The 26,611-nt window shown below is 42.4% G+C and overlaps 1 protein-coding gene across 1 annotated transcript; it reads left to right on the top strand.

Moving 5' to 3' along the window:
* Positions 1–720: 720 nt before the first annotated feature.
* Positions 721–26,611, top strand: CATSPER3 (cation channel sperm associated 3). Its single transcript, XM_063085838.1, has 9 exons — positions 721–1,359; positions 3,188–3,523; positions 5,294–5,447; positions 17,601–17,840; positions 22,816–22,998; positions 23,656–23,796; positions 24,194–24,313; positions 25,170–25,327; positions 26,473–26,611. Exons 2-9 carry the CDS (start codon positions 3,426–3,428, stop codon positions 26,576–26,578), a joined length of 1,200 nt encoding a protein of 399 aa, XP_062941908.1. The 5' UTR covers positions 721–1,359; positions 3,188–3,425; the 3' UTR covers positions 26,579–26,611.

Below are 26,611 nucleotides of genomic sequence, written 5' to 3' on the forward strand. Positions count from 1 at the left end.
AATTTTAAACATATTCAAAGGTAGATGAATAGTACATTGAACCTTTACGTACTGATCACCCAGATACAACAGTTACCAAGATTTTGCCCCAGTTGCTTCAAATAATCCCCCCGTTTCCTTTTTCTTTGCTAAAGTATTTAAAAGCAAATCCCAGATAGCATGTTATTTTACCCCTACCTCCTTCAGTAAGCATCTCTAAAAAATATGGTTATTTTCTTGTATAAACCACAATGCCATTATCATCCTTAACAAAATAAATCATGACTACTTGGTACCACCTAATACCCAGGCAAAGTCAAATTGCCTGAAGGTCAAGAATGTCTTTGGACAGTAATTTTGTTCTAATCAGGATCCATATGAAGTTCCACTCATCACATCTGGTTGTTTTATCTCTTTTATCTCTCTTAATCTAGAGCTCCCCTTCCTCCCCCCTTTTTTCCATGTAATTGACTTATTGTAAAAACTGGGTCAGTTGTGCTATAGAATATTCTACTTTCTGGATCTGTTTGTTTCTCCCTTGTGGTATCATTTACCTTGTTCACTGTACCATGAATGGAAGCCCTTACCCCTGTTTTGAGTGTCAATCTGAAAGCCTTACCTTGGTGGCTGGATTAACATATACCACACATAGCACAGCAGAGAAAGCAGGCTGTGGCTCAGTATTACAATGGTGAAGACCTGGGAGTGCAGTTACTAATTAGCATCTACACGAGAGTTTGACATAAGGTCCATGTTAAGAGGCATTGCCTCTGCTGGAACTCACAAACTTTACTACATAGAATCAAAGTCTCCATATCAGAAGTCTATTCAAATACTCCTTGTGATAAATTCTGACAGAATGAATCCCCAGACTTCTGCAAGTAACTGACATTTCAACTTAAAAGAGACTTTGTCAAAGTTGGAGGCCCCTAAGTTCCCATCTGTTCCAAATCTTTGCGTGATGACAGTGGTTTCTCTGATGTGGTAAATTTTGGTTTCTCTCCATTTTCTTTCTAAATGATCACTGGAGTAGAGAGGAGTTAAACACATGACCTATGACCCCTTGCATGACCTCCACAGATATCAAACCAGTATGTTTGACAGTGTCCTTTTCGAAAATGAAGTTAATGAAAGTTATGACAGTAATGGTTACTTTCTGATATTGTTTGGATTTAGGAAATCTTAGGATAAATAGAATAAGCATGGCTCTATGTTTTTGCTGTAGACGAAAAGCCGCAGCATGTATGTTGTATTTGAACACAAGCCTCACCTCCATCAGTGTATTGAACTACTAATGTTAGTATGGAGCAGTCTATTTACTTTCTGGCGTTTACAAATCGAGGATACTTCAAAAAGTTTGTGGGAAAATAGTATGGAAAGGTAAGTGAATCCTTCCATGAATGTTTTGAAGACCCCTCGTATTATGTACTACTGTAGTTGTAACTTTCAGTTTTGTAAAATTTCCTGCAAAACATCAGGAGATGTAATAGGATTTGGCTATAATATGTGTTTTGTGTTTCAATGCCAGTTACTTGGAACTAATGAAGGAATAACTCTGGCCAGAAGAGCAGAGTCGCCAAGCTGCCATAGCTGCTGAGAGCTGACTTTCCCCAGCTGTACACAGTTAGGATAGGGTGCCCAAGTCGGGCAGAGTGTGAGTTGCTTGCTGAAAGGGCAGAAGAGGTGGCCCTTTAACATCTCATCCCAGGATATCCGTACTGTTCACATATCCACAAAAAGTTATGGATGATTTCATTAGGCCCTGGATTAATCTTGTCACCTCTGATTTCCTGTTGCTTTCTACTCAGCTGTGGTTGGCTCTGCTGATGTAGTACACTAAGAACAACTAGGCTCTTCTGCGCTGCTTGCAGCTGGGTATCTTTGCTCACCCCTCTAAGCATCGTGAGAGAATTCTTTACATTTTAAATCTCCTCTCTGTTTTTTCCCCAAAGTGTGCTTTGGTGCTTAAAGAGAAAAAGCTTAGAAGTGTACCGTTGGAGTTCTTGGAAATGAAATCCTGCTATGCCCAGCTACTTGAGGGGACATAGGGATCTGTGGTGCCATCCATTGAATACTCACATAGCATATACAACACACTCAGGGCCTTCTATGGGCCCCAGGGGATTGGGCACATTGATGTATTGGCGCAGGTGGAAACAGAGATGGAGAACCGGAGCAGCTGCTCCAGGAGGCCACTGTGGGGAAGGTGGGAGCCCCAGAGGCATTAGGGGGCCCTATGACCAAAGGAGGCAGTGAGAGTTAAAGGAGGAGTTCATTCCGAGGGCAGAGTGTAGAGGGAGAAGATGGGGCTAAAGTTCGAATCTTGGGGACATTAATCAAAGTGATTCTTAAAAGTTTTGCTGTTGATGATTTTAAATGGAGAAAATGAGTAAATAAGATGTTATTTCCCAGTCCAAATAGTCTTGCCTACAAGAATATTTTTGTACCAAGAATGGTCATATACACTCGTTTAGAATACATGGGACAGCAGAGGTAGTGGGTGTTTACCTTCTTTTCTTATGGCCCAAGAACTTAGGTTTGTTTCCAGGAAATAGGCCAATTTAACCACTAAACATATAATACAACACAGGGCTGCCCAGAATCCTCTGTCTTGATTTGCCTCGAAAGCCAAAGGAGTTAGGAGAAGGAAAGGAGTGTGAGGAGAAGCTATTAATCCTGAGAGCTGAGCAGAGCAAAAGTCCATACTGCTCTTTTTAAAAAAAAATGTTTAAAGATAGTTTATTATACATCCATGTGGGATACAAAGTTGATTTTCAGTAGTTATGTACAATGTGTGATGCTCTTGTATTTAAAACGTTTGTACCCCACGGGCTTATCCCTGATACTTAGGTTGTTCATATGTGCAGATTCCATGCCCCCAATTAGCCAACACAAGGCATATGTTACCTTCTCTGTTTCTCCCGTTTGTTCTGGCCCCAAACCTATGAAAATCCTTCCTTGTCCTTCAAAGTGTTTTCAGTGCTGTGCCCTGCGTGTACACTCTCACTCTTATAACCCCAGAGAACTTTGCTTTCCCTCTTATATGACCCTTAACTTTTTCTAACACATTTTAAAGGACCTTTGTCTATCAGGTGGAAGCACTTCTTGAGAAGGGAGGGCCTTTGTCTGGCCTATCTGTAGCGTCTCCAGCTTTAGCCCAGAGCCTCACCATTGCTGGCTGCTCATAATAACTCTTTTGCTGATGTAGGCACTCACAGTCTCCTTGGGAAGAGAGGATCCATGGATAGACCCACTAGGGAGCTCCCTCCTGATGGGCCTGCAGACGAGTGATGTACTGGAATGCCTGTGAGTGACTTCACAGAGCAAGGATTCTCTTCATGGACCCTTCTCTGCTGCCTCTCGGAATCCAGACACTGAGGAAATCCCTAAGCAGAGATTTTCTGTTGGATGGTAAAAGGAAGGAATAAAAATAGAAAGTTTGGAAAATGTCTCAACTCTTTCACAAGAACCGCATGAGAACCATGTCTAGCTCACTGTTTGATTCTGCATCGGTGGCATTCTATGAGAAATTCAAGAAATTTAAGTAAATATTCTCTATCTCCATTGCTTAAGAAACATGCAGATGGCAGCGTGGGGTGGGGTGCCAGTGTTCTCTTAGCCTCATCGCACAGACACTCATCTGCTTCCCAAGCTGAGGTGCATGTCCTTGACCTTCTGGTTTCTCTGGTTATTGAGGTTGGCACACTGTTACTTGATCTGTAGACTGAATGCCTCGTTTGTCTGTGTTGTCCTTTTCTACCAGCTACTGTGTGAGATAGTTTGAAGGCTTTTCTTGGTGATAGACCCTATCTCAAATCAGTTCTTATGGATTATAAAATACATTCTGTATTGTTTTACTGTAATGAGAATGTGTTCATTTGTTACATATAATAGGCAAAAAGTAATACATACTCTTTGAGAAAAATTGCAAAGCACAGATAAATATAAACAAGAAAAAGAGTCACCTATAATCTTACCATTCATAGACAGCTGCTATTAACATTTTGGCAAATTTCCTGCTGAGTTTTTGCTATCCATTTTTGTGCAACCGAGCAAATTTTGAGCAGAGAATTTTATATACTGTTTTGCTTTTGTGTTTTGCTATCCAGTGGATCATAAACATTTTTCTTAATCATGAAAAATGCATAGACATATTTTAGTGTCTGTGTTTCATGAGATGGATATGCCATAATTTGCTAAACCAGTCAGTTCTCTTTTTTAGACTTTTAAATTGTTTCCAGGTTCTCAGTATTATAAGTAATATTGGGATACATATTTAGCCAAAGTCACTATCTGCATTTCAGGTTGTTTTCTCTTGGGATAGATTCCTTGGGTCAGAGGATATGAACAGTTCTCAGGCTTTTCAGAAAAGTTGGTCAGTCTGCATTCCTCTGGCTGTTTGTGAGAATGCCTTATCACACTATGCTCTTGCCAGCATTAAATATATCTTATGTTTAAGTCTTTGCTAATTTTATAAGCAAAAGTAATGGTTTTACTTTGCATCTCCCTGATTAGTATTGCTACTGAACATTTTGAGGGAAGTTTATTGGCCATTTGTATTTTTCTCATGAATTGACTGTTTGCCCATTTTTTCATGTGATATTCACTTTGTTATTATTGATTCGTACTTATCATTTAATTTGGGTGGTTATTTGATTATTACAGTTTTTCCTACTAGACTGACAATATTTAGGTTTGGTTTTTTTTTTTTTATATGATTCCATTGATATGAAATCGTTTGTTTATTTTAACATTTACTTGTAAATATTTAATCTTGCTCACATCGTATCCCCTGTGCCTATTGTATTGCCTGGCATGTGGTAGCCAATCAATAAAAATTTGTTGAATGAGTAAATGAAGATGATGCTTTGTTTTGCTGGAGAAGACATAGTGACCATTCTTTTTCAGAGGTCCAGAAGAGGTATCTGAGTAACTAAGTGGGGACAGTCCACTGATGATCATCATATATATTTCAGTGCTCATTCATTCAGCATGTCATTGCTGTTTAAAAGTATATATAAATTTTGGGCCGGCCCCGTGGCTCACTCGGGAGAGTGTGGTGCTGATAGCGCCAAGGCCGCGGGTTCGGATCCTATATAGGGATGGCTGGTGCACTTACTGGCTGAGCGTGGTGCGGACGACACCATGCCGAGGGTTGCAATCCCCTTACTGGTCAAAAAAAAAAAAAAAAAGCATATATAAATTTATACTCACAGAAGGGAGAAAGACCCTTCTCTGCACAAAAAGGCATGCATTGTGTGAGAATCTAGCTCTGTTGTATGATAACTGTACCTCTTATTCAACTTTTTGACAGGAGAAAAGATGATCAGTTTCAGTCATTTGTAAAAAGAGTCATTACGAGTCATCTGTTTCAGATAATTATGATTAGCACTGTCTCAATGAATGCCTGTTTTATAGTCCTGTGGACCGATTATAAAATAAGATATCGCTTGTTCAGACTTTATGAGGTAAGCAGCCGGGGTCCATTTTCGGCTTTTCATCTTTTACTTGTTTTATTTCTGCGAATGTTGTAAGATTTTTAAGGCATTTCGTTTTAAGGAATTCTCTGTAGAAAAAATTTTAAAGACCTTTAAAATATACTCTACAATCTGGTAAGATGGTGGCAGGAACAGTAGTGGTGACATGATTTTTAAATCTCCCTGAATCCCCTCTTAAAACAAAGCAACTAGATAGCAAAACCAAAAACTCATGGGCAGCATTTACAACAAAACTAGTTAACGAGATTTTCTTACTAAAAGCCACAAGAAGGGCATGACATCAGACTCTGTTGGAGAGGGAGCAGAGGGAAGCCAGTAAGTATTCATTAGAAAGTGTGATGGGCTGATGTGCGACAGCAGCTGAATTCAAGAAGGGTGTTGCCTAATCCAATACCAGGTGAGTGCAAGACGTTCCTCATAATTTCTGAAGGGTCTAGAGCAGTCTAGACTGTGTGCTTTCACCAACCAGGGCTCTCTTCAAAGACAGGGACCCACACTTAGGAGAAATATTGGAAGTGGAATAAAAATTGAGGATATTTGAGACATTGAGATGAAGGAAGGGAAGGTCCAGATAAAAGTGGAGGAAGGGAACAGAACCCAGAAGCCTCAAAAGTCAAGCTACCACATTTTTAAACACAACACAAAAACATAAGCGAGAGCTCAGTGAAGTCCGAATGACAGCTTCTAAAAATTCAGGAAAACTAATTTCACATAAAGAGCAGTAGAAAGAACTGAGGCAAAATCCCATACAAAATTAGTATAAGAAAAAGAAAATGTGGAGAAAATATCCCAATAGATAAGGAAAGCCCACCACAAAGACGTGCCCACAAAACAGAAAAACTGTAGTGCACAATTTTAAAACAAGGTACAGGTTAAAGAAAGTGGTACAAGATAGGAAAGAACAGAAGTGAAGTGACAAAACTCACAAAAGAATTAGAAATAAGAGAAAAATCATTTAAAAAATGAAAACTAGACCAAGAATAATTAAATACAACGGATAATAGATTAAGAGAAATAAAGGATTAAGTGGAGGAAAAGTTTAAAAATCAATAAGAAATGAAGAGATGCAAAGGATTCTGGAGAAAGTGATGAACACTGAAGACGGGTGAGAAGATCTAGTATAATAGGAGCCCCTCCATTGGAAACAAAACAAGAGCAAAGCAAAGGAACAGAACAAACACTAAAATCTATAATCCAAGAGAAGTTAACTGAAATGAAAAATTTGAAGCTATATGTTCAAAGAGTACACATTGCATACCTGAGAATGTGGAGTTAAATCAAACATCAAAACATACTCTAGCAAAATTATTGGACTTTAAAAAGGGATGGAGGAAACCGTAAGCATCTAGGCAATGTGGCTTGTAAGAAGAAAGTCGATTATCATCAGACTTCACTCTGGTATCGCTTTATGCCAGAAGAAAATAGAGTAACATGCTTGTATTTAAGATACTTTAGTAAAGAAAACGTAAATCAAGGATTTTAAATCAGCAGAACTGGTTTTCAAGTATAAAGGGTGCAAACAGCCACTGACACTCAAAACTTGAAGAATATTGTTCCCATGAGCTCTTCTTCAGGACTCTGCTAAAGAATAAGTTTCAGCCAACCAAAATGACTAGAGAAGGATCAATGTTAGGACTGGTGATGAGAATTAAATAGTTATTTGTAGAACTAATACTAATTGTGGTTTAACAGGGAGAGAATATGACATATAATGAATATATATCCTCTGACAATGAAGATGTGGTATAACTAAAAAATGGGGAATGATGAGAAGATCCAATGCAAAAAAGAAAAAAGAAAAAACAAAACCAAAAAACCATTTTCAGCAATCAACTTAGTGGACATACTGCTAGGAGTGTTATTATGAGACCGTTGTGTATGTAACGCAGGAGAAATGAGTAACTATGGAATAGTTTATTTCTATCATCCTCTGTGTTCTCGAGAACCAGGATACTCATGGAAGAAAGGAGATAAAAACCCTGTGGTTCTGCATTTGAATTGGAGGTATCAGCATAAACTACTTAGGTATTTTATCTTTATCCTTTCTAAGACCCAGAACATTGAATAACTCAGCAATTATACATCCTTAGTACCCCAATATGATGTTGAAATATCTTTTCTCACTAAAAGAAACCAGGGCTTCTTAGAAAAATAACTGATTCCAGGTCTAGGGCAGGAAATATATCAGATAAGCCAGGAATATCTTGTCACATACATAGCAAGAAAGCTACCGAAGACTGCTGGGATCATGTCAAAAGGACTCAGGAGACAACCTAAAGGGGCTCCTGCTGGCCAAAGACAGAACAACTTGAGCTTCAGTGAGGAGAATAATGACCAGTGATTGAAACTCATCAAATAATCTATGAAGTATAATGATGCCAAAAGACCTAACTGGCCACTGTGGAGGGTGATAAGAAGCTAATCCTTCATCTTGAAAACTACTAAATTAAGGGAAAGAATCAAACATTACTAACTTTTCTTACATGAATGGTAATACTGTGTAACCACATAATGGGTGAGGAAAACATATCTTTATGGAAGTGTCCCAGTTAAAAAAGGAAAGGGTAGATATCACCATTCTTCAACCCGCAGTGAAGTAATGGATGTAAGCATTGAGCATCAATGGTTGCCACCATCATAAAAAGAGAGACAACCAGACATTACATACCTCCTGTGAAAGAACTTGCCAAAGAGATCAAACCTGAATCCGATCAAGCCTTTGGATCTAGCTGTGAGGAAGTGTGGAAGGCAGAGGATCATGCTGAGCTGCACGATGACCGTGCAATCAGCAAAATCCAGACTGGAAAATTCTGTAAGTCGAATTACCTGGATTCTTTAAAAGATAAATTGCAAGGAAAGAAAAAAGATATACCAAATTTTAAGAAGTTTAATAAAATGGCAAGACTATATTATTAGTTCTAGGGATGTGTACATGGGTTTTTATAGAGAAAAAGAAAAAAAGGTTTTTATAGATAAAGAACATGGGTTCTTTATAGATAAAGAAATGCAAGGAAGTGATCACTGTAAAAACCTGGATAGTAGTTAATTTTGGGTGGAGGGAGGGAGTTGTGATTGGGAAGGGGCACACGAAGGGGCTTCTGGGACAGTTGGCAAAGTTCTACTTCTTGACCTGGGTGGTAGTTACAGAGATGTTAGCCTTGTATTAACTTATCTGTCTACATATTTGTTCATGTGGCTCTATATGTATGTTTTATTTTACAATAAAAAGGTTAAAAAAATACTCTATCATTTAGGGCAGATAACTTTCCTTCTTGGTGATAAAAAGGTTTAGCATCAACATAATGTCGTGTCAGGGCAGTGGAGGTGGTGGAGTACCCCAAATAATGCTTAAAATGTGCAGGGTCTACTTGGTGTCACTTCTGTGAACATGTTGATATGGTGGTGAATTCCATACCACCATTCCAAAGAATTTGGCCATGGACTGTAGAACATCATGTTAAATATAGGATTTGATAGGGGCCAGGAAAAGAGATGAGTTGAGGAACATGAATACTCTTATTGCCCTTGAGAGGCCATAAGGGTCACTAAGCATGTGTCCTGCAGGAACCCTAGTTTGCAACCGTAGGGAAGCTCTGTGCTGTGGAAAGGATGAGGTCATACAGATCTGGGTTGGAGCCTCAGCTCTCCTACCTTATTACTAGCTGTAAGAATTTGAGCAAGTTATTGAGCTCTCTGTGGTTTAGCTGCAACATTTGTAAAATGTTATTATTATATACCTTACAGGGTGGCTGTGAGGCAATTGAGAATAACATGTGTGAAATCCCCTGGTTAACTATGAAACTGTGATAAATTATTAACACTCTTGAGAACCCCAACGAAGGTACAAGGAAAGATCTGAGAAGACTCTGATCTCTCAATTCTGGATAACCTTGAGGCTCTTTGCAAGCAGGAAGAAGGCCAAGGCAGAGTGGTAAATTGTTGGGGCATTGAACACATCCTCTGACACACAGAGCCTCTTGGTAAAGGCTGGAAGACTTACTGGTTCCAGGAATTTAAGGAAATATCTGTTTAATCATTAGTAGGTCATTAAGTTAATTGAGCAGAGACTGTGGTGGCTACGTATGACAAAGAAGATAGACTTACAGAATTAAAGTTCAGGAAAGTTACTCAAAAAAGGAAAAAAAAAAAGAAAAGAGAAGAAAGAAAGAAGAAAGAATAGCAACAATAACAAACCCTGGGGACAGGGGAAGATCTGATTTTCAGAGTTGCAACATTATATTATTTAAAATGTCCAGTTTTCAACAACAACAACAAAAATCACAAGACATGCAAAGAAACAAGAGTGTATGGCCCATACACAATAAGAAAAGCAATCAATAAAAACTATCTTTGAGGAAGCCCATTTGTTGGACTTACTACATGACTTTAAAACAGCTATCATAAATATTTCAAAGAACTAAAGAAAATCATATCTAAAGAACAAAAGGAAAGAGTGAGAACAATGTCTCACCAAATAGAGAATATAAATAAAGAGATAGAAATGATTTAAAAAGAGCCAAATAGAAATTATGTAGCCGAAAAGTACAATAATTGGAATGAAAGATTACTAGAGGAACTCAACAGCAGGTTTGAGCTGGTGGAAGATAGAATTGATGAATAGGAAGATAGGTTGATTGAGATTCTCCAGTCTGTGGAACAGAAAGATAAAAGAATGAATAGAAATAAAAAGAGAGCTGTGAGACACCATCAAACATATAAACATGCAGTTAATAGGAGTCCCAGAAAGAGAGGAGATAAAGGACAAAAAAAAAAAAAAGTGTGAGAAATAATGGCCAGAAACTTCCCAAATTTGATGAAAGACATTAATTTCCACATCCAAGAAGATGAACTCCAAGTAGGGTAAACTTGGAAATCTATACCTGGACCTGTTAATCAAACTGTTGAAAGACAAAGACAAAGAGAATTTGAGAGCACAATCAGAAAAGCAACTCATCACATAAAAGTGATCCTCAATAAGATTAACAGCTGATTTCTCACTAGAAACCATGACAGTCAAAAGGCAGTGGTATATCATATTTTGAAAGTGCCAGAAAGAAAAGACTGTCAACCAAGAATTCTACATCCAGAAAATCTATACTCCAAAAATGAGAGGAGTGATGTCAGTGAAAATGGCAGAGTAGGTAGCTCCATGATTCATCTGTCCACAGAAACAATTTAAAAAGAGAGCAAAAACTGCCATAATTCTGGAAAATAGCCAAAGATTTACAGCAACCATGTGAACACTGAATCAAAAAAGAGGCAACTTTAAAAAGGTAGGAAAGCTTTTTGGCATTTCTATTTGCCTGTGTCCCAGCCCCGCTTCCCAGCATGATGAAGGTCCAGAAGGCAGCAGTCCACATTCACAATAGGGACCCAGGCCCCTAGTTCCAGAGGCAGCAGAGAAGACATTGTTCTTAAAAAGTTTTGCTTGTCGGTTTTGACCTGACGGTTGCTTGAAGGACTGATGGAAGGTGATTGCCTTCATTTCACCTAATGTGGAACTTTCTTAGGGTAGAAAAGTAGGTATGCAGAGGGCATTTCTTACAAACATTGAGAGACACATCAACAACTTATTGCTGCCTGTGGCAAAAAATATATAACAGTTTGGGCAAACAATAGGCATGCTGAAATCCTGGGAGAAAATGCCTGGAAGAGAGATTCTTTGGAAAATTAGGGTACTGAGAAGCTCCCTTGTATACAGAGGAATTTGGAAAGCCACGCATGCCCAGGGCAGAACAGATGCTTAGAGAAGACCTGAGAAGATCCCAAGGTTTTACCTTTAGGTGATTTTTAGGCTCAGCACAAGCAAGAAGTGGAGGCTAAGGTTTTAAATTGCCTGGCTAAGCATTAAATGAGTGCCACAACACAGAGCTGATCTGAAAAGACTAGGAGAGTTTTTCTTTTTTTCTTCTCTTCTCTTTCTCTTTTTTCTTTATTTTTCCTCCTTTCCCTGCTTTCCTTCTCTCTCCTTCCCTTCTTTTTCCTTCCCTTCCTTCTCTCCTTTCCTCCTTTTTTTTTTTATTCAAGGCACTTAAGAAAATCTCTGTCAAAATACTAGGTAATGAGAAACTGAAGGAAAGAGACTTCAGAGATCACACATGAGAAAGAATGCAGTCCTTTACAAAAGTAGTTTAGGAGAGTCACTAAACAACTACTACCCACAGAAAGCAACAACAAAAACAAAACCATGAGGAAGGGGGAAAATCTGATTTCCAGAGTTACTATGCTGTAATATTTAAAATGTTCAGGGGCCGGCCCATGGCTCACTTGGGAGAGTGTGGTGCTAACACCAAGGCCACGGGTTTGGATCCCTATATAGGGATGGCCGGTTAGCTCACTTGAAGAGTGTGGTGCTGATAACACCAAGTCAAGGGTTAAGATCCCCTTACTGGTCATCTTTAAAAAATAAAATAAAATAAAATAAAATGTTCAGTTTTCAACAAAATATGAAGCATGCAAAAATAAGAGAATGTACAAGGGTACTTCAAAAAGTTCATGGAAAAATAGAATTGAAAGATAATATGAATCTTCCTATGAACTTTTTAAAGTACCCATTTATGAAAAAACGCACAGCTAACATTATACTCAAATGGTGAAAAACCAAAAGTCTTCCCACTAAGATCAGGAGCAAGACAAGATGCCTGCTTTTAAACAGTATTCAATATTGTACTGGAAGTGCTAGCCAGAGTAATTAGGCAAGAAGAAGAAATAAAAGACATCTAAATTGGAAAGGAAGAAGTAAAACTATCTCTGTGCAGATGACTTGATTTTATATATAGAAAATCCTAAAGAATACATACACATAAACTATTAAAGCTATTAAACAAATTCAGCAAAGTTTCAAGATATAAGATCAACAATAAAATCAGCTGCACTAATGCACACTAGTTATTAACTATCTGAAAAGGAAAATTTTAAAATTCAATTTACAACAGCATCCAAAAGAATAAATACCTAGGAATAAACTTAACTAAAGAGATGAGAGGTGTGAATACTGAAAATTACAAAACGTTGCTGAAAGAAATTAAAGAAGACCTGGATAAATGGAAAGACATCTTGTGTTCATGGATTAGAAGACTTAATCTTGTTAATAGTCTTCAAAGTGATCTACAGATTCAATGTGATTTCTATCAAAATTCCAACAGCTGCTGCTGCCATCATCATTATCTTCTTATTTTTCTGCAGAAATGGCAAAGGAGATCCTCAGATTCGTATGGATGTGTGAGGGGCCCCAAACAGCCAAAGCAATATTGAAAATGAAGAACAAAGTTGGAGGGTTTGCACTTTCTGACTTTAAAACTTACTACAAAGATACGGCAATCAAAACAGTGTGGCACTGGCCTAAGAATAGACATATAGACCAATGAAATAGAATTGAGAATCTTGAAATAAACCCAAATATCTATGGCCAATTGATTTTTTGACAGGTTGTCAATACCATTCAATGGCGAAAGAATAGTCTTTTCAACAAGTAGTATTAGGACAACTTGATTTTCCATGCAAAAGAGAGAAGTCAGACTCCTATCTCACACAATATACAAAAACGAACTGAAAACATATCAACAACCTGAACATAAGAGCTAAAAAAATCTTAGAAGAAAAGATGGGGTAAATCTTCATGACCTTGGATTTGGCGATAGATTCTTAGATATGATACTAAAAGCACAGAAAAAATAGATAAATTGGACTTCATCAAAATTAAAAACATTTGTGCATCTAAGGACATTATCAAGGGAGTGAAAAGGCAACCCACAGAGTAAGAGGAAATATTTGCAAATCATACATCTGGTAAAGGATTAATATCCAAAATACCTAAAGAACTTCCACAACTTAACAACTACAGCAACAACAACAAAACAAGCAACCCAATTTAAAAGTGGGCAACGGACTCAAATAGACATTTCTCTGAAAGTATTGTATGGCTCCACTTATATGAAGTACCTAGAATAGGCAAATCTGTACAAACAGAGAGTAGAATAGAAGTTATCAGAGCTGAGGGGGGAGGGGAATGGGAAGTTATTGTTTATTGGGGGCAGGGTTTCTGTTTGGGATGATGAAATAGTTCTGGAAATGGCTGTGATGATTGTACAATACTGTGAATATATTTAATGCCAGTGAATTGTACACCTTAAAATTGTTTAAAATGGTAAATTTTATGATATGTATATTTTACCACAATAAAAAACCAAAGGTAACAAATGCTCAAAAAAAAAAAAAGAAAAAAAAGAAAAGAAAAGAAAAAGAAAAAAGCCACCAAAAAACTCCATTGAAAATTCTATACTTTAAATAGTGAATTTTATGAAATGTGAATTATATCTCAGCTAAAAATATTAATGAAATGAACTGTTGGGTAAAGAGCAACAGAATAAAACCAAAAACAATAGAAGGAAGGAAATGGTAAAGATAAGAGCAGAAATTAATGAAATAGGAGATGAAGATTCAATAGAAAGTATCAAAAAAGTATCAACAAAGCTGAAAATTAGATCTTAGAAAAGAATTATAAAACAAAGAGCTTTCTTCATGAGATGATCAAGATAAATAGGTGCCCTGAATCATGTTAGGAATTTAAAAGGGAAAGTACAGATAAAGTGGATAACAGAAATCTAATAATTGTATGCCAATGAATTTGAAAACCTAGTTGAAATAGACAATTTTTTTAGAAAAAAATTACAAAACTGTCTCTTAATAAGAAAACGAAAACCTGAAATAAATTTTGTGTGTCCATCTATGTCCTTTCATGGCTATAAAGCATTAACTTAGTAGTTTAAAATTTTTACCCCCCCAGAACAAAGAAACTAACCTGTACTAGATGGTTTTACATGCGTGGAAGATATAATTCCAAACATATAACACTCTTCCAGTGATGAGATAACTGAATATACCTGCCTTACCCACAGACAATTCATCTTGTGAAGGTAGTATATAACCTTCATGCCAAAACTAGATAGACAGTATATAAAAAGGAAAATTACATCTCAATGTCATGAATTTGGACACAAAAAACCCAAACAGAGGATTAGAAAACCAAATAAAAACATGTATGAAAAAGACAATATCCCATTGCCAAGTTGGGTTTCTCCAGGAATGCAAGTATGGTTTACATTAGAAAATTCTACCCATTTTATTAATCAGCTTAAGATATTAAAGGGAAAAGAAACCTCATAAGACCAATTCAAGAGATGCTGAAAAAAAAAAATTATCATAAATGTTCTTCATGAAAAAACTTAGCAAACTTGGAGTAGAAAGGATTTATTTTTAACCTGATTAAGGGTACCTATGAAAAACCTATATCAAAATTTACAATCAGTGGTGAAACTTTAGCAGTATTTTCTTTGAAGTTATTCCAGTTATTATTAATAAGATTTGTATTAGAGTCTTAACCAATGTATAATACTAAAAAATAAAAAGCATTAAGGATTAGAAAGTTAAAAAAAAAAAGCTGTCATTCACAGGTGATATAATTTCTGCATAGAAATCCCCAAAAGAATCTGGAAAATTATTAAGTTAATATTAATGAGTAAAGATAATAAATAATGAATTTCAGCAAGTTTGCTGGATATATGAATAATAAATAAAATTAATTATATTCAATATATCAGCAATAAAAGTGATGACATATATAACAACAAAATATAAAAAGTCCTAAGAGGCAAATCTAAATTTGTGTGACCTTTAAGGAGAAAAATATAAAAATGTATAAGCATCATTAAAGAAGACATAAAGAAATGGAAAAATATAACAGATAGATAGATAGAAAGGCTGTTTCTCAAAGGTGCAGTCTTTTCCAATTAATCTATAAAATCAATTCCAATAAAAAACTGGCAAGGATTTTTCTGTCTCAAAAATTTGATTCTAAGATTTAGATAAAAGAATGAAGGATGGAGGAAAACAAGACAATTTTGAAAGCAAAAAGGGAGAAGTCTTGACTTACCACATAATAAGATTTTCTATAAAGCTATAATAATTAAGGCAGGGTGATGATGCACGGATAGAAAAATAAACCAATGGAACAGAATGAGTGCTCAGAAACAGATCCTGACTTATGTGGAAAGCTGATACATGTCAAATGGCGCTACAGATGAGTAGTGAGAGGGTAGATTCTTCATTAAATGGGACTAGGATGATTAATTATCCGAATGGAGAAAAATGCAATTGATTCTCTATCTCACAGCATACATAGCTGGATTAAAGATCTAACTTGAAAAGTAAAACTTTAAAATGTTTAGAAGAAAATATAGAAGAATATACTATCTCAGGGAGGAAAAGGTTTCTCAAGGTATAAAACACATAAACCATGGATACAACTCAAACAACGTGATTAAAATAAAACCCCATAAACCATTAAGAAAAGGTTTGATAAATTTGATTTTATTAAAATTTTAGTTATTAAAAGACCATTAAAAATATGAAAAGTCAGTGTGATAAGTTAGTGTGGGAGAAAATATTTGTAACAGATATAACAGGCAACAGAGTAGGATTCAAAATCTGTAAAAGATGTCTTCCAAATCAGTAAGAAAAAGACAAAACAATCCAGCAGAAAAGTGGGCAAAGGAGAAGAAACAGGCAACTCACAATTTAAATATATAAAATGATGCCCAACCTCCTTAATAATTAGAGAAATGAAAATTAAAATAAAAAATAAGATACTATTTTGTATTCATCAGACTGACAAAAATTAAGTCTGACTGTAGGAAGTGTTGACAAGAATGTAGAGCAATAGGAAATTGCAGATATGAAAGCAAATTGGCTCAATAATTCTGGAAAAGATTTGTCAATATCTAGTAAGTTGAAGATGCTCATATCCTATAATTCCACTCCTAGGTATGTAACTGAGAGAGCTTTACACATGTATACAAGAAAATGTACAAGAATTGTTCATACTCTTTGAGATCTCTTAAAAATGTAAATCAGTTCAGATCACTCCCTTGCTCAAAATCATCCAAGGCTAGGATTAAAATTCGAAAGTGCTCACTAGATCTCCAAAGCCCTATGTGGTCTACCTCTCCAACTGCATCTCCTATTCTGCTCTCCCTCTTTCCATTCTAGCCAGGCTGGCTTTGCTGTTCTTTGAACAACCTCCTTTTTGCCTGGGGTCTCTTGGACTTGCCATTCCCCTACTTCCTGGAAGCATTCTCCCAGTTTTTATCTTGGCTCAGTTCCTGGCTTCAGTGAGACCTGTGTTCACCACCTTTTCTAAAATAGCTGCCAGGACTGCCCCTCTTCCACATGACCAGTCCCTCTATCTCCTTTGGCTGGTTTATTTTCCTTTCTACCTGACATTACACTATATTTTACACTCTGTATTTGTTAAAGTATTTATTTCTGTCTCCCCTACTAGATTGTGAGCTCTCTGGGGATGGATATTTTCTGTCTCATTCATTGTTGCCTTTTCCAGTGTCTCTAACAGTGCTTGCTTGGCACATGGTAGGTGCCCAATCAAAGCTTTTTCAATGAATGAATCAATTCATTTGGATGATAATCAAGATGACAAGTCAATGTAGATGATAAGGAAAAACTTATATGATAAAAAATACTTCTTGGTAAAAACAAAGCCATTGGAGTTGTAGATGCATGAGATGAATTTGAAGAAGATTGGTTCATAAAGTGTAAAAATGAAAAATGAGCAGAGTATTCTTTAGAAACATATTAGTTAACTGATTTTAAATATGTATAATTAAGTTAATAGATTAAATATATGTAGATATTTGAACACTTCATCTATATTCCTAAAAATTTGTATATTCAAGTTGGCCAGAAAACTCTTGGGACCTTCTCTTGGAAAACCTTAAATTCAGGTTATGTTGAAGTTGAGTTCAGGTTATGTCGAGCCTGATATGTTGAGTTGCTGTAACTGGAGTCGATACAGTCATCTTGTCTGCACCAGGGGTCAAACCTAGCCCCATGCTTAGGGCCACAGGGTACAGATGACACAGAAGGAGAAGGGAATCAGGCATGCTGAGCTTCCGCTGTCTGCCGGAGACTCTGCCTGGGTTTCTCTCTCGTGTGTGTGACTTAGGAACACCACTCCCCAACACCTGACTGGGTGGCTCAGGCAGGGAGAGGGTCAGGACTCTAGGGCTCTGCAGCTTGGTCTGACCCTCCCAACCCTTGCCACCCCTGCAGACCTCAGAGATTATGTTTGTGTCCATCTGCACCTGTGAGTTCTTCATGAAGGTCTATGTGGACCCCATCCACTACTGGAAGGATGGCTACAACCTGCTGGATGTGATCATTCTCATCATTATCTTCATCCCCTATTCCCTCCGTGAGATGCAGGGAAACTACTACCCCTACCTCAACATTGCTGATGGCATCCAGTCCCTGCGAGTCCTCAAGCTTATCACCTATAGCCGGGGCATCCGGGTGAGTGCCCTGGGGGTGCCATGGTGCTGGGAGGGCAGGCTATAGGGCCCATCTGCCCACCAGTCCCCAAGGAAATGATGATTCTACTATTATCTTCCAGTTATTGAGTCCTACTGTGTGGCAGGTTGATCTCTACTGGTATTATCTCATTTAACCTTAAAACAATTGTGAGAAAGGTATTATTAGCTCCGTTTTATAGATGAAGACATTGAAGCAGTTAAATGTCAGACTGAGACTTGAAAAGTGTGTTTGACTCCAGAGGCCATCTGAACTTTTCTTCTCTCCAATGCTGCCAAATGACTGGTTTTCTTAGGGTGCAGATCCTTTAACTACATAGTCAGGAGCCTACAGCTTTATGGTGGCCTTGGCCACTAGCTGCTTTCCCTACACAGCTAAAGGTCTGGGGCTTCTCTTGATGGGAATAGTCTCATTACTCCGTTAAGGCAGCTCTGGAATTGCTGCTGTTGCTGGGAAGTCTTTCTGGGTTGCTGAAAGTCATAGAGTAATCAGCCTTCTCAACTCAGGAGATTTTAGAATATACCTCCGGGCTGACCCCTTGCCCTCAATCATGGCCTCAGGCATCCGTCCTGGACACAGTGTGTTTGCCTTGGCTCTGCACTCAATATCCATGCTTCTCCAGGAAGGGGCTGATCTGGACCTATTTGCCCAGTCAGGGTGTGCCGGTTGATCCTGCTGAGAGATTACCCCTCTCCCAGGCCTGGGTGGCTGGCTGTCAGGGCCTAGGCCCTGCACTCAGGGAGCCCCAGTCCTGGGTGGAGACGAGAAGAATGTTGCACACATCCACAGTCATTCATTTCTTGCTCTCATGTAGTCACGTGCCTCAGTGTCTGTCTCCTCCCAAGCAATATAGTCCAGCCTGCCGCCTCCTTTGGCCAGGCTTCTGGAAAAAGGAGTCTGTGCTTCCAGTCCCTCTTCCTTGTCTATCATGTATGCCCTGTCTTCTTGCCCTCCACCACAGAGAAACTAGTCTCTCCAAGGTTGCCAGCAACCTCCTTGTCACTGAATTTGCTGGCCATTTCCATCGGCACCCTTGTTGCCGTTTTGTTCTTCCTCCAGCCGGGCTCCTCGGGTGCGTCCTCTCTGCCGGCCCACAAGTGTTGTTTTCTCAGGGCTGTGCTGAGTTCCCTTTCTCTTCCCCGCTGCATGTCCTCTCTGGGTGATCTTTTCCACTTCCCAGGGCTCTTCACTTGCCCACCCCTCTCTTTGACCTTCAGACCCAGCTGCCTCCTGGACATCTCAGGTGCTCCTCAAACTCATTGTGTCTAAACTGGAAGTCATCACTCTTTCCCAGCCCCAACCTCCAATTCAAAAACCCTGGCTCCTCCTCCAGTGTTCTGTCTTTTGGTGAAGAGTGTCCCCCACCGCCATTCACTTTCCAAGTCATAAGTGTGAGTGTCAGCCTTGACTCCTGTCTCTCAAAGTCCTGTTGTGTGGCCTCCTGAATGGTTATTGACTTGCTCACGTCTTTTCTTCCCTGTCACCTCCAGCCTTCACCTGGGTTCCTGTAATGGCTCCACACACTACTGAGAGCCCTGGAGCAGAAATGCCCCAGCAGCTGGGGGGAATCTCTAAAGTACACATCAGATCAGGCCAAATTTGTTTCAAACCTAAGGGTGGCCTCCTTGCCTGTGGGCTAGAGCAAACCCTGCAATGTGTCCTAGAAGAAGGGTAGAGGTGTGTCTGAGGTGCTGGGCATGGGAGCTGGTGTCAGATAGGAACAAGAGTTCGGCAGGGGAACAGGAAAGAAGACTGGAGGTCCCTGGGGGGTCAGTGCCAGGTGGTGGGCACCTCAGAGTGAGGGAGTGATCAGACAGTGGGAGGGCAGCCTGGTTTGTCCAGGTGTAGTACACCAAGGGAGCAGGGGCCTGGAGTGGTACAAGGGTCACTAGAAATAAGTCCAGAGACAAAGAGGCCTTGCGGATGGTGGGTCATTCATAAAGATGCTGAGGGCCCTCGGGATGACAGCAGGAAGGGTGGAAGAGATGGTGAGCCTGAAGGCAGAGGTTTTAAGACATGAGGGGGAGTGGAGAGCTGGAAGGTTGGCCCTGCCCAGAAGCAGGGGCTTTGCCCACAGAGGCTGGGGCTCCGAGGACAAGGCAGAGGGTTGCCCCTGAATCTGAGGTCAGTGGGGGCCAGAGCTGGAGAGGGCTGCTGGGGAGTGATGTGCTCAGGCAAGAGAGGGTTTTCAGGTGAGACCACTGTGAGATGAGCGGGGTGCCAGAGACCTGTGTGGGTCACGTGAGGAAAGGGGTGATGGGCAGTTGGTTGAAGGAAAGAAAGCCCAGGGCTGTGCAGGGAGGAGGGAAGCAAAAAGGACTGGTGGCAGGAGGGGCTTCCATCTTGGAAGGAAGGGGCAGTAACCCAGATTGGTACCTCGTGAGGCTGGGGGCACCACCCGCCTGCTGAGAGCACCTGTCTTGGCTATGTTGGGGCAGCCTTGTCAGAAGGCAGAGGCCTGAAGTTTCCTGGGGCTGATGGCCTGGCAGAGGCAGCACATCCTTCCAGTCCAGGAACCTCCCTGCTGGCCAAAGGCTGGATCCCAGAGCAGGCCAGGCTGGCTTGGTGACTGCAGGTCTCTGCTCAGCCTTTTGTCCTTGTAGACATGCACAAAGACGTGTGTGCATGCAGACACAACATGTACACAAACATGCACCCTATGTTTGGCTTCGGATTTTTCCTGTCATTAAGTAGAGCCTTATATCCTAAAATGGTTCCCTGGGGATCACCAGCCACCCTGGCTGTGGCTCTCCTGTAGCCTTTGGGATATCATGGGACCCCAACCCCCCGAGTGCACAGAAGTGACCCTGGATTACATGCCCTCTGTATGCTGCCCAGCCTGCTGGCCAAGAGGAGCTGGAGCTTCTAAAAGTGGGGGACTTGCAACTTTGTGCTAATTTGAATTAGTTGAAGTCTAAAGGAGCCCTTAACAGAGCTGCAGTCTCTGCCCAGAGCTGGCATGCTAACACATTTTTGGCCCCCAACCCCTGATTAATTAAAATGACATTCCACCCTCCATCTGATGGCAATAAACGTGCCCCATGAGGAAATAGTACCTTGTTTTGCACAGAGAAGTTCTTTTAGCTGAGACCCAAGGATCACACTGCTCCTGTTCATCTGAATTTCATCCTGAGAGCAACCTTCAGACACTGGGCTGTGGTGAAAGTGCCAGTCTTTCTCCTTGCCTCCTGGACCCAGATCATTTCTTGCATATCCAAGGGGCTGTGCAGGAGGGCTCCGTCAGAGTGTGGGGCCTGTGCACCTGCCCTACCTGGAGATCATTTCCACACCTGGAATACCCCAGGGCCAGGAGTATAGCCATGGTGAGACCCAGAGCCGAGGAGGGCCAAAGTGGGCTCTGGGAATTTCTTCCCCTAAGAATTTGGGAATTCAAAATCAGGCATAGATGGGGCCAGGCCATAGGCTTTGAAAACCCAAGACTTCCTCAGGGAAGGAGCTACTGGCCTATAGGGATCTGGGCAGCCATCCCCTGAGACTGGAGTTCTGCACCTTTCTGGACTGCACACTGATGAGGTCTGTCTAGATTGTGCTTGAAGAAGGTAGCCAAGACCAGCTGTTGGGGTCCTGCATGAGGTTTCCTGGACAGCATGACTTCTCCACTGCCACTCTCAAGGTTCTCTGTTTTGACCTCATGTGGCACCAGCTCATGGGCTGGCCTGGTGGTGGGAGACCACCAGGCCTCTTCCCCACCCTCTGCATGTGCTTCAGGTTCTACCACTCCACCCTCCCCTGTTTCCCACCTGTGCAAACCTGATCTGCAGACCACATCCCATTGTGGCATTTCTCGAGGATATACCATAGCTTTAGTCCTACTAGTGCTTGGGAAAAAAGTTCTGTCTCTATCTAGCTGGGAGGGAGACAACTTTTTAAAAAAATCTCAGCTCTTTTGGAATTAATCAAAAAATTCCAATTTTCTTCCCCCAGGAGAGGAGGAAGACATCTGGCATGTGTTCACCCCTGTAGTCAGCTGCCAAACCAGTTCACACACAGGGCAGCCCAGTGCTCTTGAGTTGTCTTTCTGCTTCCCAGATTACCCCAACCTGTCCAAACTGCAGGGTCCTGTGTCCTAGCTTTCTGAGTGCTGTGCCAATAAACAGTCTCTGTGCTCAGGGCTGCTGGTGGTTAGGGAGGTGGCATTGGCAAAGGACTTAGGAGTTGGGTCTAGCTCTGCCATTGTATTGGTGCAGCCCTGGCCAAGACATTTTGCATCTCTGAGCCTCTGACCCCTCATCTTGAAATGGGAAGAATGATAATACCTACCTACCTTTTATTATGTCTGTGAAAACGTCTAGGTAGGTGAACATGTACTGAGTACCTACTACGTGTGAGAATCCAGGGCATGGAGAAGGAACAAGGAAGAGCCATACACTGTGTTCCCAGGAATGGGCAATGTGGTGGGGAGAGAAGACAAATGTCCACTTCACTGGGAGAAGATCGAGGTCACAAGACAGGGACCTGCCTGTGAAGGTGGGGCCCAGAAAGAATGGGGAGCCACGTTCTTCTCAGGCCTTCGCCATCCTCACTCCCAGGGTGCCTCCCCTGTTCCTCCTGGGCTTGGGGCAAAGGACATTCAGGGTTGGCCCTAAGCTGAGAAGCAGGAGCAGGACACCCTGGGGTGGCCACAGAGCCTGGCTGGCCTTCAAGTGGAGTGGTTAGTGGTGCTGATGAGGAGGCTACCTCAGACCTTAGGCAGCACACATTATCTACCCATGGGTGCCTGAGCTTGAATGCCACACATTGGTAAACCACGGACAGGTGGATCCAGCCCTCAGTCTGGGCACAGTTCTCATTTATTCATTCAACCAACCTGTATTAATCATCTACCATGTGCCAGGCCTGGCAGCAGATGCTGGAGATAGCTGTCAGGCTGGACCGCTGTCATCTGAGCCCACCCAGCCTGGAGCCCTCGTCTAGCTGCAACGTCCCTGCCTTGCAGACGCTCATCACTGCCCTGGGTCAGACAGTCTACACCGTGGCCGCTGTGCTCATCCTGTTCTTCGTTCTGATGTACATCTTTGCTATCTTGGGCTTCTGCCTGTTTGGAGTTCCAGAGAGGGGTGACCAGGACAACTGGGGGAACCTGGCCGTGGCTTTCTTCACCCTCTTCAGCTTGGCCACGGTACTGTGTTTGGGAGCAGTGATGAGGGCAGGGGCTTTGAGAAGGGACTGTTCAGGTGGCTTGAGCATGTGGACATGCTGTGCCTCACATGGGGCCTGCCCCATGTGCAGCTGCTTAGTGCCCTGGACAGGGACCCATCTCTGTCTCTAATCCTGTGACTCCCCACAGGGCCATAAAACTTTTCTGAGTTCTCAAATGGTAGTTCATTTGGATTATGTTTAATTTATAAATGAATTCCATGTCACATAGACTTTTGGGGAACAAGCTGTCCTACCCCAGAATAAACATGCAAAACCCAAGTCTAGAAGTCTAAACTCTGTTGGACCCTGGAAAGAGTGGGGTCTTTTAAAAGGTTGGTTTGGCAGTGAGGCTGTGTCTTTTTGGAAAGGATGGGAGACCTTGAGAGAAGAGGCCCTAAGGCATGTTGGCCAGCAGTGCCCCCACCCGTGGTGCCCTGCATTTCCAGCCCACCAGTATAGGCTGGAGCCAGTGGACTGGGGAAGTGTCCAAGGGCTGATGTGGAGGCAGAGCCAGCTTCCTCCTCAGTGGGGCTGGGGCAGGAAGCACCCCTTTGGCTGGGGCTCCCTGAGCATAGGCAAGAGGAAGGCCTATCCTGCTGGGCCTTGGCACTCAACATACCCTGCCCTGCCTGAGCAGGTCGATGGCTGGACAGACCTGCAGGAGCAGTTGGACAACCGGAATTTGGTTCTGAGCCGGGCATTCACCATCATCTTCATCTTGCTTGCCTCCTTCATCTTCCTCAACATGTTCGTGGGCGTGATGATCATGCACACTGAGGTGAGTGAGGCCCCACCTGTGAGGATGGGGGGTCAGGTTAGGTGTGGTAGGTGGGGCTGTGGGCCAAGTCTCCAGCGAGGGCGCTGAGCAGTGTCTCCGTCCTGAAGTGGAGTGGAGGTGACCAGATGGCCCCCTACCCAGCCCACTCGTCTCCCTAAGCCTGTGCATTTACCTTGGCTTATGATGGTGGCCAGCAGGACAGTGGGACTCAGGGAGCCTCTGCAGCTGCAGTTGGCAGCTTTAGTTGGCGGCTGGTCCTATGTGTATGTGTGGCGGGGGGCGGTGGGTGGACCTTCCTGTTGAGGGCTGGAGCCACAGTACAAGGCTAGGAAAGAAAAGAGTGAGGAGTGATATGCAGTGAGAGCTTGCACCTGGACTTGAACCACCAACTCTCTAGGACTCCATCAAAAAGTTTGAGAGAGATCTGATGCTGGAGAGGCACGTGACACTTATGGAGGAGAAGCAGGTGATTCTGAAGCGGCAGCAGGAGGACGTCAGCAGGCTGATGCAGACACAGGTAGGTGATCACCACAGGCAGGTAGACAGACAATAGGTGGACGGTCAGGGCTGAAAGCATGGCCAGGAAGAGGGGGGCCTGTGTAGAGGGCAGGTGGCCAGGCATCTGTGGCTTTAGGTAAGGCAGGTGCATTCCCCCTGTATTTTCCAGAGTCAGGCTTTACTCTCTGCATTTCTGTGTTTCTCTGAACCTCTCAGTTGAGTGCTGTGATTATAATGTCTCCCTCCTTTGTGGGCAAAACTTCACTGCTGAGCCCTTCGGGGTGCGGCAGTCTGTGCTTAAGCTTCTTACTGACGGCTCACTGGGTGCCAGGCAGTCATGCCCCAGTCCTCCCAGTGGATGAGGACGTGGAGGCTCTGACAGGTGTCATTCGACCTCGATTTTCTCACAGTTCTAAAACCAGAACAAGAATGAGCACAACAGGCCAGAGATTTTCTGTCAGTCATGATATAACTGTGAGGGACTGGGGGCGATTCTTCTCTTTTCAGCCTAAGTGCTCTGAGCATCCCATGCTGGGCCCTGGCTGCTTTGCTAGGTCTCTGTCTTCAGCCTCTTCTCCAAGGTGGAGACATCTGCCTGTCTTGACTGTGCCCCAGAATTGTTCAGGGCGAGGAAGCCACACGGAGCCACACCCAGACTCCCACCTGTCCTCACGTGTCCTGATGGCAGCCCATGAGGCTACCCCATCCAGGGGATCCAGGCTCAGAGGGGGTCAGGATGGACTTGTGGCTAGGCTCAAGACTCATCCTGGGGCCAGGGTCAGGGCCCAGAGCCCACTGCGGAGGGTCCCCAGGTCTCTGTGCAGCCTGGCTGTCACCTCTTCCCCTCATTGCTCTCATTATGCTTCCCTCTCTAGAAAAGTGTTGACTATAAAAGTTTCAGTGAGCTGGTGGAGAACTTCAAGAAGACCCTGAGGCACACTGACCCCATGGTCTTAGACGACTTTGGCACTAGCATGCCCTTCATCGACGTCTACTTGTCGACTTTGGACAACCAGGACACTACTATCTACAGGTCAGTCCCAGCCCCAGACTTTCCTGGTCCTGGGGCTCCCTTGGGGTCAGGGCTGTGTTGGGTACCCCTGGAGAGCAAGGGGGATGATAGCCAATGTGAGGGATGGGTGAGTGGACCAAAGACCTATTTGGGGGTTCAGGACTCTATGTACACACAGTGGCTGGGCTGCTGTGTGCACAGGCCAGTGGCTGGCCAGAATCTGCTCACCTTGTCCCTCCCCAGCCTGCATTGACTTGGATTTAAATGCCAGCTCCTTTGACTCTCCAGGCCCCTCCTCATTACCCCCTTCTTGGAGGGCAAATCAGGAGCCCAGGCTCCTGGCCTGGTTCTGCCACTGCCTTGGGCAGGTCTCTGCTGTTTTCCTATCTGTCACAGGAGGGGCTGCTGAGCTGGTTCAATAAAAACAATGTATGCGAATCTCTGAGCTTGGCCTGGCTCAGGGCCTGTGCTCAGTGTAAGTTAGCTGGGATTATGACTGGCTATTACTGAGCAGGAAGGATATAAAAACCTGGCAGAGCAGCTGTGGGCACTAGGGAGCCACAGTGGGCTCTTGAGCAAGGATTGACATGATTAACCTGTCATTTTTTTTTTTTTTTTTAAATTTTTAAAATTTTATTAAAGATGACTGGTAAGGGGATCTTAACTCTTGACTTGGTTTTGTCTGCACCACGCTCTCCCAAGTGAGCTAACTGCCCATTCCTATACAGTGATCTGAACCTGCGGCCTTGGTGTTATCAGCACCACACTCTCCCAAGTGAGCCACGGGCTGGCCCCTTAACCTGTCTTCTTAATGAAAGCCCCCTGGAGGGCTTCAGAGATTGGAGAAACTAAAAAGGAGAGGGTCAAGGAATGCCCATTTTTGGCCTAAAAGTGGGCCAGGTACTGCCTGGACATCTCCACACAGTTACATCTCTCAGAGCCTGGGGGTTTGTCTCCAACCTGACATATGAGGTGAAATCCCTTACTACAGGGTACCCCAGACAGAGTGGCAGGTCAGCAGAGCCAGGACTCCAACCCAGCCTGATGTGGCTCTGAAGCTCTTTCTCTTTCCTGAATGCACAGGTACAAACATGTGTTGGGGAGTTCCCAGGGTGGCTCAGGGCCTGCCCCTGACCTCAGATCTCTCCTCCTGCTCTACTTTTCAGGCTTCAAGAGTTGTACTATGAGATTGTGCACGTGCTGGGCCTGATGCTTGAAGACTTGCCCCAGAAGAAGCAGTCCTGGTCCTTGGAAAACATTGATGAGAAGTAGTGGAGTGTGGGGGTGCCCAGGCACTGGGGACCT

The sequence above is a fragment of the Cynocephalus volans genome, chromosome 2, assembly GCF_027409185.1.
Source record: "Cynocephalus volans isolate mCynVol1 chromosome 2, mCynVol1.pri, whole genome shotgun sequence".
In the NCBI taxonomy this organism is placed as follows: domain Eukaryota; kingdom Metazoa; phylum Chordata; class Mammalia; order Dermoptera; family Cynocephalidae; genus Cynocephalus; species Cynocephalus volans.

What these genes read in the sequence shown, in the direction of transcription:
- CATSPER3 (XM_063085838.1), top strand. Translation starts at nt 3,426, where the DNA reads ATGTCTCAACTCTTTCACAAGAACCGCATGAGAACCATGTCTAGCTCA. An exon ending in GAGAAATTCAAGAAATTTAA is followed by an intron (nt 3,524 to 5,293) that starts GTAAATATTCTC and finishes ACTTTTTGACAG; the next exon opens with GAGAAAAGATGATCAGTTTC. An exon ending in CCCTCTTCAGCTTGGCCACG is followed by an intron (nt 22,999 to 23,655) that starts GTACTGTGTTTG and finishes CTGCCTGAGCAG; the next exon opens with GTCGATGGCTGGACAGACCT.